This window comes from Papaver somniferum, chromosome 3, assembly GCF_003573695.1.
Source record: "Papaver somniferum cultivar HN1 chromosome 3, ASM357369v1, whole genome shotgun sequence".
Taxonomy (NCBI): domain Eukaryota; kingdom Viridiplantae; phylum Streptophyta; class Magnoliopsida; order Ranunculales; family Papaveraceae; genus Papaver; species Papaver somniferum.
This window is the reverse complement of record NC_039360.1, coordinates 68,759,544-68,771,856: the sequence shown is the minus strand read 5'-3', so window position 1 is coordinate 68,771,856 and position 12,313 is coordinate 68,759,544. Positions and strand designations below refer to the sequence as shown.

Genomic DNA, 12,313 nt, shown 5'->3' with positions numbered 1-12,313 from the left:
TTTCCATTTTTGAACTTAAACTTTGTAGATCTAGAAAAACATGAACAATAGCTAATCTTCATGGAAACTTCTTGAACCAACAAGCTACAGGAGGGATAAATCCTTTACTCCTCCTTGTTTCTAGCGCCAAAAATGTAGTTGCAGGAAATCCTACAACACAACCCTTGTACTATCATGACTATAATTTCTAGATCTAAACTTATTTGATATGAAAATAAAGATAAAGATAATGAAAATAGAAAATAAGACTCAAGATTTACGTGGTTCGATCAATTTGATCTACATCCATGGGGTTAGGTTTCACTATGATCATTGAATTACATATGAATTACATTGAGACTCCATTAATGAGTATTTGGAGCTCTCTCTCTCTCTCTGGTTTTTGGGGAAGAATAAGAAGATAATAATACAAGTTACTTTTCTCTCTCCTACCTTTCTCTTTATATAGGATGCTGCCTAGTGGATGACGGCTCATATTTCCTTTTATTTCATATTTCCTTTTATTTCCTATTTCCTTTTATTTCCTATTCTCCATGCGACATTATCGCATAGCCTTTTATGAATCTCGCACACTTACAAATACTTGTGCGATATTTGGATCCTATACCTAAGGAATGCGAACCACAAACTATGGAAGAAAAGGTGGCTACGCTGCAAACATACATGGAGTCTATTCAAGTTACCCTTCACGAATTGAGTGAATGTATTCATTCTCATACACCTAAGAAGGAGACAAAGAAAAAGGTTACACCTTCACCTGCAGCTTCGGAAAAAGATGATTCGGAAGAAGAAGAGTCGGAAGAAGAAGAAGAGGAAGAAGATGAGGATGAAAAGGAGGAAAGTGAGCTTCCTAAAGGACCTACAACAACTAAACCTTATGGTAAGAATATGAAAATTGATTTTCGTGTTGATATTCCACTTTACGATGGGAGTGTCGATGTAGAAAAATTGGATGATTGGATTGAACGTCTAGAGACATATTTCTCTTTCTTTGAATATGGTTCAAAGGAAAAGATAGCTTTCGCGGCATTGAAGCTACAAAAGCATGCTCTAAACTGGTGGAAAGCTTATCAAAGACAAAACCTAGGTAAGAGAGTATTGTCATGGAAAAGATTCAAGGCAGTTGTAAGGAAACAGTTTTGAAAAAACGGGGGTATAACAACACCACCCAATATTTCGCTTAGCAATCTCTATGGACTAACTCCGAAATACTTCGATAGAGAATCAACTAGACAGTCAGACTCAATCTAGATAAAAGTATCTCAAGGAGTTAATATCTCTCTTCTTGTTTTTGATTTACTCAAGCTAAAACAATAGCGAGTCTTTAATCAAACACAAGGAATAACTTGGACGGTACCAAAGACCAATATCCAAGGATCAATCAATATCAATCAACAACCAAAGGTCGGATTTCCAATTGATGATCTTAATGCACAACCTGTATTATATCAATTATATAAAATATAATGTGGAAAATAAATAACACAGACACCAGAAGTTTTATTAACGAGGAAACCGCAAATGCAGAAAAACCCCGGGACCTAGTCCAGATTGAATACACGCTGTATTAAGCCGCTACCGACACTAGCCTACTCCAAGATAACTTCGGACTGGACTATAGTTGAACCCCAATCAGTCTCCCACTAATTCAAGGTACAATTGTACTCCTACGCCTCTGATCCCAGCAGGATACTGCGCACTTGATTCCCTTAGCTGATTTCACCCACAACTAAGAGTTGCTGCAACCCAAAATCCCAGACTTGATAATAAAAAAATCTGTCTCACACAGAAAAGTCTATCAAAGGATAAATCTGTCTCCCACAGAAAAACCCTAGGTTTTGTTCCGTCTTAAGATACAAAATCAAGGTAAACAGGAACCAATTGATAATCCAGTCTTATATTCCCGAAGAACAACCTAGATTAATCAATCACCTCTCAACAATCCTTCTTGACTACACAAGCAGTTTGTCGAGGAATCACAAACAGTGAGACGAAGATGTTTGTGACTTCTTTATCTTGCCAATCGGAGAACTCTCACGATCTCAAGCCAATCAATAGATTATACTCGTACGATAGAAGATGCAAGATCAGATCACACAACTACAATAAAAGTAGTAGAGGTCTGGCTTCACAATCCCAATGAAGTCTTTAAGTCATTAACCTGGTTTTACAGAAGAAAACCAAAGGTTAAAGAAGAATCGACTCTAACGAGCGCACTAGTATCACGCAGACGTGTGGGGATTAGTTTTGCACAATGCTAGATGTCTCCTTTATATAGTCTTCAAATCAGGGTTTTGCCTTAGTTACAAAGAAATCCATATTCACCGTTAGATGAAAACCTGATTTAGATTCAAGATAATATTTCTCAACCGTTAGATCGAAAACTTAGCTTGTCACACACACTTGGGTAGAAGTTTACTTGGTTTGTGAAAACCATGCCCAAACGTGTACGTGTATGTTGGTTCAACATAGTAACCCAAAAGGTTAACCATATGAGTATTTCATATTAACCTAGTTCTTCTTCACCATAACTAGTTCAATTGACTCAAATGAACTAGTTAGAGAGTTGTTCAATTGCTATGAGATCTTATGTAACTACACAAGACACAATTGAAACAAAGATGATTCGATTCGATGAATCGGCTCATGAACTTTATAGCCACGGTTTGCATAAAGCATTCCTTAGTAATTTAAGTTTCATGTTCAGAGCACATCTTTAGATCATAACCACTTAAGCTCACAAACAAGTTCGCGGACTTAAGGCAACCGGAAGAGTTTTCCAAACTCAGCAAAAAATCTCGGCAAAGAGACTTCCGCCAGTTCGCGGACTAGGTTCGCGGACTAAGTTCACGGACTAAACACGCAAACGAGTTTTTGGAAAATCCCAGCAGAAATTATCGGTAAGAGAACTTCCGTCAGTTCGCGGACTGAGTTCGCGGACTGGGTTAGCGGACTGGGCAAAGCCAATTCCTCCGGTTTCTCTCAATCAACAAAGTTCGAAAACTTCAGATTAAGGAATACATGGTTATGTAATCTAAACTCTCATTCCAATCATTGAGACATTCTCAGAGGACGTTATATAGCCGTTATTCACAGACCATTTCACGTCAGAGCAATTCTCAAAGTAATTGAAACTTTTCATGACTTTCGTCACTAGGTGAAGATAAACTTGATCAAAGCGAAACGCTTTACCAACACACGATTTCGAGAAAAAGATAAGTAGTGAATACTCAGCTCGAAATGTCAAATGTGTATGATCCAGTCTATATAGCATACAACTTTTTGTCTCATAAGAAGTAGGAGATAGAATAGATAGACTTTTGAATGATAGATAAGTTCAAGTCTCCACATACCTTTTTGTTGATGAAGTTCCACGGTTCCTTGAGTAGATCTTCGTCATTGTATGATGAATCTCCATGAAGTCCTTGAGCTCAACTACACTTTTTTTATCCTAGTCTGAAACTTAGCTATAATAGACTAGAAATCAAGACTCATAGTTTTGATCACTAACATTGACAAACATGCTTGATATAGCAACGCATGCGAGGTCGACCGAGCTATGCTCTAACAATCTCCCCCTTTGTTAATTTTAGTGACAAAACTATTAATACATATGGAATACAAAAAGCATAAACTTTAGTGGCTTCTATTCCATAGACTAATCTTCAACATTCCTTGAAATCTTCGTCCTTCCAAGTACTCCAATGATCCCAAAGGTTGTAAGTTTAGCACCACCGTTGTTGAAGATCCGTAGCTATAACAATGAGAGAAATCGAGATTCTCGATCATTATTATGCAGTGTCATAGTATCATTATGTAACATCAAAGTCCGATTGCATCACGACTTTTACAACAATACTATGGTGATATGTATCACTCCCCCTTAGTCAATACTCCATCTCGATCATGGAAACCACTCCCCCTTACACAATGATCCGAAAACCATATGTATTTGTAGTGTGAACTACATTATTTCTCCCCCTTTTTTTCAATAAAATTGGCAAAGGTAAAAGAACGGGATCATAATGAAATTTCCACAAGAGACATTTCATAGACTAAAAGAAAATTACATACCAACTTAATTTAGATGCAATCATAAAGCCGAAGCTAAATGCATTCATCAAGGAGTTTTAAGATACAAGATAACCCATATAAAATTCCACAGCCGCACACCCCGCAAGATATTACCATTAAGCACAAGTTCAAAAGAACTCTCCCCCATTTGATGTCATTCCCGAAAGAACAACACGAGCGACCTTAATTTCGAAAGAAAAGAAGGATTTTTAATTGGACACCAAAAACCATGGAAATGATTTTTTATATCCAAAACTCAACCAAATTAATCACAAGTAAACCCATGATTAATTTAATCGGAATACGCAACTAAATCAAACCACAAAAGTGATCAATTTAATTGATTGTGCTCAACATAAAAAAAATCACAGAGCTACGACTAAGATAACCACACGGAGATGACTATCTTAATCGTTCAAATACTCAACATAAGGAAAACCTTACGGAATATACGACTACATCAACCAATATAACATGATTAGTATAGCCGTTCATATACTCAACACAAGAACTTGTGGAATATATGACAAACTCAACTAGATTAATTACAAGAGAACCTATAATAAATCTAATTGGAATACACAACCAAACTAATCACTGAAGCAATCAATTTAATTGTCAAAAGATTTTGCTCGGCAAAAGAAGACTTTCGGGGAAAATAACTAAATAACCAATCAAGATGATTAATTTAGTTCCAGAATGCTCAACATATATCATCTCATGGAACAACCAACAAGGCCAATATTAATTGACATAGTTGTAAGGTGTTCAACATAAGATACACAATGGAGCCTTCACGGTAAAACATAACAAAATGGATCAATGAAGATCAATACCGTGGATAACATACAAGGATCTATTATATTTTCCATCACTATTTGCGTAACGACATAATAGACTTTATCCTTGTCAAACAAAAGATTCCATCCTATTTTCCATCAAATACATGACTGCATAGGCATAACTTTTGTAATTTTCAAAAGTCCATTCGTCCTTTCATCAATACGAATATCAATTTATGAACGACTTTACTTTTGACACAATATGGGACCTTCAATTTCACGGACGCAAACAATACATATCACATAAAAATATTGCAATACTTCAAAACAGATTAATACTGCAATAATATCATCCTCCAAATATTTTTATAGTTTAAAAGCCAATAAGCCTAAAAAATAACATAATAAGATGAAAACAAAAATAGCTATGTGTAGTCACAATCTTCGTTATTCAAAACGCTAGTTTTTCTTCCAACTAATCCAAAAAGAAGACATACTAGGTAACTAAAAAGACAAGCTAGAGAGAATCAGACTCCATTGTTTCCCTGACAGCAAATAGGGATATGGGCAGTACAGGATCCTCACAAGACATGGAGTCTTCGGGCTTGTGAACGCCAGCCTTCTCTGCTTCATCAGAGAGATGATTCTCTTTACGAAGATCATTGATTTGAGATTTTATGAGACCAAGGTTAGACACAACCTTTTCCAACTCAGTTTTCACCTTATCAAAGACCTTTTAAAGTATCAACAAGTTGTTGTTTTGCTTCCCCAAAGTACTTAAGAAAGTCATGAACAACTTCAGCAGAGATCATATCATCCTTCTCAATAGCTTCATGAGAATAAGCAAAGAAGCATGAAGCATTGGGATGATCTTCATCTAGAAGTGTTCTCTTCCTCCTGGAATCAACCTCAACACTTTTGTCAAGAAATCCTTTTCTGAAACCACCATAGCAAGAAGAGGAGGAAGACATTTTTTGAAAATCCAAAAACCACCAGAAGAACACGTACGTGACTTGTAACCCTAAGAGGTTGGATATTTTATCCTTGGGGACAACAATTTAGGGTTTCAAATAAATTGTTGACTCGGGCCAGAACGGAATCCGTTCGAGTACAACAAATACCCAAGAAATAAAGTCCTTCAAATATTTGAAAAACAGGTCCTAAAAACAAATTTTAAGATAGTATGCAACATTTTCTTTTGACTTAACCAATACTTGATCTTAGCGGATCTGTCAACACAAGTTTAGCTATGGACGATAAGAAAATAGCTTAACTTAACAGATGCAAGAACAAGTATACTTTTTTTTAACACAACTTACTCAACAGGATTTTATATGAGTAAGTTTTCGAACCTTGTGATTAATTAGCACAAGTACGAGCCGCAGGCTCATTACGAGGTTTATGTCTTTGGTTAAGTTTGTTTTTCCTATTAGTCTTAGAGAGGGATCTTGTTTGACATGAGAAATTATCATAAAATTTACTGTCATCAAAGTAAGAGACATAGTTAGAGTTCTTACCAGAAGTGCCTTGACACGAGGAAGAAGATAATCTGTTGACAATCTCTTTGTATCTTACAATTATCTCTTTAATATCCTTTCTTATCTTATCAATTTTCCTTTCTTCTGGAATGATCTTCTCAACAGGAACAATGTTGCATTTAGAGACAAAGTGTTGAACTTCCTTAGGACGATGTTTATTAAGACGTCTATTCTGCCCTTGAACATTGGAGGAACTCACTGTACTGAATTTCCTGGTTTCATACACAGGATATGTACGAAAACCAATTGGCTCAATCATAGGGATGTCAGTCACACTTTTGAGAATCAAATCTAGGGTGTGTTGAAGTTGAACTAAGGAGTCTTAATTCAACTTGGAGTTTCTCTTCTGTCTAACAGAACACTTAGTCTCACAAACAAGACATACCTTTTGATCATATGAATGATTGGAGGATGTAATCTTAATATTACCGTCAGAAGAGTTGTCTCTTATACATAATGTCCCAAGTTCATGATTGGAGGAAACATTAAGAACATCTGTAATTACTTCTGAATGTAAAGCATCAGAAGTTCTTGGTACATTAGATTGCTTTGAACATCCTTGAATTGAGAGTTTATTCAAGCGGCGTTCAATATTCAAGGCATCCTTTTCGAGGCTGGCCTCAAGCGTCAAGCATAAAGACTGATCTTCAGCATTGCCATGGACTTCACGATCCCTTACAATACCAAGAAGAACATTGACATGATGTTTTAACTAATTCATTCTAACAGCTTGATATCTAACAAGATTTAGAATCAATTTACTCTCTTCAGCTATATCCCATTCATTAGAAGAGAAGGTATCTTTCGAAGGGTAATCATGAACACTCATGCCATTGTTTTTCTGTCTCGTCGAACCACAAGGTTTCTCTATATTCGAGATTGAACTTTTCTCTTTAATAGATTTAGACGAGAGAGAATCGTTATTACTAGTGACGCGTTTATCAGAGATAGTACTCTTGTCCATAGAGTCAGATCGCTACAAACACAGACTTGTAAGGTCTCAAACGTGTTTGCCTGCTCTGATACCAATTGAAAAAGTGGGGGTCTAACAACAACACCCAATATTTTGCTTAGCAATCTGTATGGACTAACTCCGAAATACTTTGCTAGAAAATCAACTAGACATTCAGACTCAATCAAGATAAAATTATCTCAAGGAGTTAATATCTCTCTTCTTGTTTTTGATTTACTCAAGCTAAAACAACAGCGAGTCTTTAATCAAACACAAGGAATAACTTGGATGGTACCAAAGACAAATATCCAAGGATCAATCAATATCAATAAACAACCAAAGGTCGGATTTCCAATTGATGATCTTAACGCACAACCTGTATTATTTCAATTATATAAAATATAATGCAGAAAATAAATAACACAGACACCAGAAGTTATGTTAATGAGGAAACCGCAAATGCAGAAAAACCCCGGGACCTAGTCCAGATTGAATACACACTGTATTAAGCCGCTACAGACACTAGCCTACTCCAAGATAACTTCGGAATGGACTATGGTTGAACCCCAATCAGTCTCCCACTAATTCAAGGTACAGTTGTACTCCTACGCCTCTGATCCCAGCAGGATACTGCACACTTAATTCCCTTAACTGATCTCACCCACAACTAAGAGTTGCTGCAAACCAAAATCGCAGACTTGATAATAAACAAATCTGTCTCACACAGAAAAGTCTATCAAAGGATAAATCTGTCTCCCACAGAAAAACCCTAGGTTTTGTTCCGTCTTAAGATATAAAATCAAGGTGAACGGGAACCAATTGATAATCTGGTCTTATATTCCCGAAGAACAGCCTAGATTAATCAATCACCTCTCAACAATCCTTCTTGACTACACAAGCGGTTTGTCGAGGAATCACAAACAGTGAGACGAAGATGTTTGTGACTTCTTTATCTTGCCTATCGGAGAACTCTCATGATCTCAAGCCAATCAATAGGTTGTACTCGTACGATAGAAGACGCAAGATCAGATCACACAACTACGATAAAAGTAGTATCGGTCTGGCTTCACAATCCCAATGAATGCTTTAAGTCGTTATCCTGGTTTTAGAGAAGAAAACCAAAGGTTAAAGGAGAATCGACTCTAGCGAGCGCACTAGTATTATACAGACGTGTGGGGATTAGTTTTGCACAATGCTAGATGTCTCCTTTATATAGTCTTCAAATCAGGGTTTTTCCTTAGTTACAAAGCAATCCATATTCACCGTTAGATGAAAACCTGATTTAGATTCAAGCTAATATTTCTCAACCGTTAGATCAAAAATTTAGCTTGTCACACACACTTGGGTAGACGTTTACTGGATTTTTGAAAACCATGCCCAAAAGTGTACGTGTATGTTGGTTCAACATAGTAACCCAAAAGGTTAACCGTATGAGTATTTCATATTAACCTACTTCTTCTTCACCATAACTAGTTCAATTGACTCAAACGAACTAGTTAGAGAGTTGTTCAATTACTATGAGATCTTATGTAACTACACAAGACACAATTGAAACAAAGATGGTTCGATTCGATGAATCGGATCATGAACTTTATATCCACGGTTTGCATAAAGCATTCCTTAATAATTTAAGTTTTATGTTCAGAGCACATCTTTAGATCATAACCACTTTAGCTCACAAACAAGTTCGCGGACTTAAGGCAACCGGCAGAGTTTTCCAAACTCAGCAGAAAATCTCGGCAAAGAGACTTCCACCAGTTCGCGGACTAGGTTCGCGGACTGAGTTGACGGACTAAACACGCAAACGAGTTTTTGGAAAATCCAAGCAGAAATTCTCGGTAAGAGAACTTCCGTGAGTTCGCGGACTGGGTTCACGGACTTGGCAAAGCCAATTCCTCCGGTTTCTCTCAATCGACAAAGTTCGAAAACTTCGGATTAAGGAATACATGGTTATGTAATCTAAACTCTCATTCCAATCATTGAGACATTCTCAGAGGACGTTATATAGCCGTTATTCACAGACCATTTCACGTCAGAGCAATTCTCAAAGTAATTGAAACTTTTCATGACTTTCGTCACTATGTGAAGATAAACTTGATCAAAGAGAAACGCTTTACCAACACACGATTTCGAGAAAAAGATAAGTAGTGAATACTCAGCTCGAAATGTCAAATGTGTATGATCCAGTCTATATAGCATATGACTTTTTGTCTCATAAGAAGTATGAGATAGAACATATAGACTTTTGAGTGATAGATAAGTTCAAGTCTCCACATACCTTTTTGTTGATGAAGTTCCACAGTTCCTTGATTAGATCTTCATCGTTGTATGATGAATCGCAATGAAGTCCTTGAGCTCAACTACACTTTTTTTATCCTAGTCCGAGACTTAGCTATAATAGACTAGAAATCAAGACTCATAGTTTTGATCACTAACATTGACAAACATGCTTGATATAGAAACGCATGCGAGGTCGACCGAGATATGCTCTAACAAGTTTTATCCGGTTGGCTACCTTGAGGAGAGATGGTTCAAGTGTTACAACTTGAAGCAGACTTACAACCAAACCGTGCAAGAATATACTTCGAAATTTCAGAATCAAGCTATGGTTTTGGATTTAGACTTGGAAGATCATGTTATCTATATGAAGTATATTTCCGGGTTCCATGAGTATATACAGAAGGAGTTGAAGATGTTTTCGGTGGATACTATCTCCGAAGCAAGTATAAAAGCTAATGCCATCGAAGGCAGGCTCAAGAAAACTGATGATGAGGGAAACAACAAGGTAAAGTTTGGAAGTTTCGTCGCTAAAGGAGATGAAAGGAGCAAATAGAAAAGGAAGTCAAGTGACAAGGAAGGTTTGTCTTGCACCCGTTGCAAACAAACAGGTCATGTTGTTGACAAGTGTTGGATGAAATATCCTAATCTAAAACCAAAAGAGTTGCAGAAGAAAGAAGCCATGATGGCAACACTAGTCGCAAAAGCTCCAAAAGAAGTCCAAGGACTAACAGAACCTAATAAAAATATTTCTCTAATGGCAGGAGGCGTAGAAGAACTTACGAAAGACGATACCAGGGAACGACTCTTTACGGTTAAGATGCAGGTTAAGACAACACTAATAGATGCTGTTATTGACCCGGGAAGTCAAAAGAATTTACTTTCACATTCTTTAGTACAGAAGTTGGGTTTGAAAACTTTCAAACATACGAAACCCTATCCTTTAGGGTGGCTTCAAAAGGAAGGTGGGCTACAGGTTGCAGAATAGTACACGTTCAAGTTTGCTTTTGATGAGTCATACATTGACGAAGTTACATGCGACGTGGTTCCATTGAATGTTTGTCAAGTTGTACTTGGTAGTCCTTACTTGTGGGATCGAGATGCGGTTTTACATAGGAGGGAGCAGAAGTGTACCTTTACCAAAGATGGGAAAACTTTTGTAATACGAGCTATTGACTCTCCTCTTGAGGGAGCAAGCTTGATTTCAGCCACTCAGGCTAAGCGGTTGGTGAATGCTAGTACAAAATTCATTCTCCTTGTGATCCGTTCTATAGACGAGAAGCCGAGTAGAGTTAGTTTGGAATACAATACCAAACAACAAGAAGAAGACCTAAGAAGGTTAAGTATTTTTGAACCACCATTACTAGATGATGATGGAGATAACAAGATGATCTTGCCTCATGTGGAAGACTTGTGGTTTGATAGAGAAGAATCACTCGAAGAAGATTGTAATATGGAGCGAAGAGCGACAAAGACACGCAAGGAAGATAATGAGACTTTCCTAAGTAGATGTCAAGGTCAAGTTCCAGGAAAGGAGAGATGGTTCAGCAGGGTAAAAGGAACTCACGAGTTCCCTAACCTACAAATATAACTTTCACAGGAGTTCAAGTTCTTGAGAGGGGGCGCATGATACATGTGTATATTCCTTTCCCCGGGAACTAGTGATCCTCAAGAAGAATTGAGGATAAAATCTTATATTAGGAAGGATTCCTTGTTTAGGATAAATTCCTAGTTAGGGAAGAGTTTTGTTTTAAGCAATACTCTTAGTTTAGGTAATATACCTAGAAAAGGAATTAGTCCTACAAAAGGAAATAGTTCCTAGAAGGTTTGGGAAACCAAAACCGAAAGCTATAAATAGAGATGTTTATCTCATAGCTAAGACATCTAGTTAGTGTGTTCTTGATACAGACGCACCTAGAGAAGAAAGGTTTACATAGAAAACATAGAGAAGTTTGCGAGACAATTATTCATTGTAAAAGCAAGCTTAGCAAACAGTTTAGGGTTAACTACTGTTTAGAGAGATTGTGAGCGTAACAAAGAGAGAATTGTAATAGTTTTCTTGTTCATAATCTAGAGAAGATATATTTCTTCGAATCATTACTTGTGTTCTGTGTTCTTCTAAGTTTCTCGTCTATTATTATTCTGAATTCCGCCTCTATAGTAATAGTCACCAAGGTACAGAGATAAATACGTATCAGCAGATGCCATTTCTATTTACCATAGGAATCAGCTTCTTGTCAGATACCATTTTATTTAAGCCTCTGCTTAGGATATCTTCAGCTATAATGAATAATATGGGAGAGAGAGGGTCACCCTGTCTGAGCCCTCTGCTTATTCAGAAGTATCCAGCAGGTCCACCATTTACCAGAACTGAGATTCTTGCAGAAGAGAATAGAGTATTCAGCCATTTAATAAACTTATCAGAAAATCCCAATCTTTTTAAGACCTCAAATAGAAATTCCCAGCTGATGGAGTCAAAAGGTTGAGTAATATCTATCTTTAATGCAACCTTTCCTCCTCTTCTAGATATGTCTAACTCATTCACCAATTCTGAGGCTAGAATTATATGTTCTTGAATGTTTTTTCCTTTAATAAAAGCTCCTTGTTAAGGTATTATAATCTTGCTTAGTAGACTGCTTAATCTCATTGCAATAATCTTGGTAAATATCTTGAAAAAGAAATTTGCTAAT

The 12,313-nt window shown here is 36.8% G+C and overlaps 1 protein-coding gene across 1 annotated transcript; it reads left to right on the top strand.

Moving 5' to 3' along the window:
• Positions 1-630: 630 nt before the first annotated feature.
• LOC113359549 (histone acetyltransferase KAT6B-like) lies at positions 631-11,214 on the top strand. Its single transcript, XM_026603163.1, has 2 exons — positions 631-880; positions 10,898-11,214. Exons 1-2 carry the CDS (start codon positions 631-633, stop codon positions 11,212-11,214), a joined length of 567 nt encoding a protein of 188 aa, XP_026458948.1.
• The last annotated feature ends 1,099 nt before the right edge of the window (positions 11,215-12,313 follow it).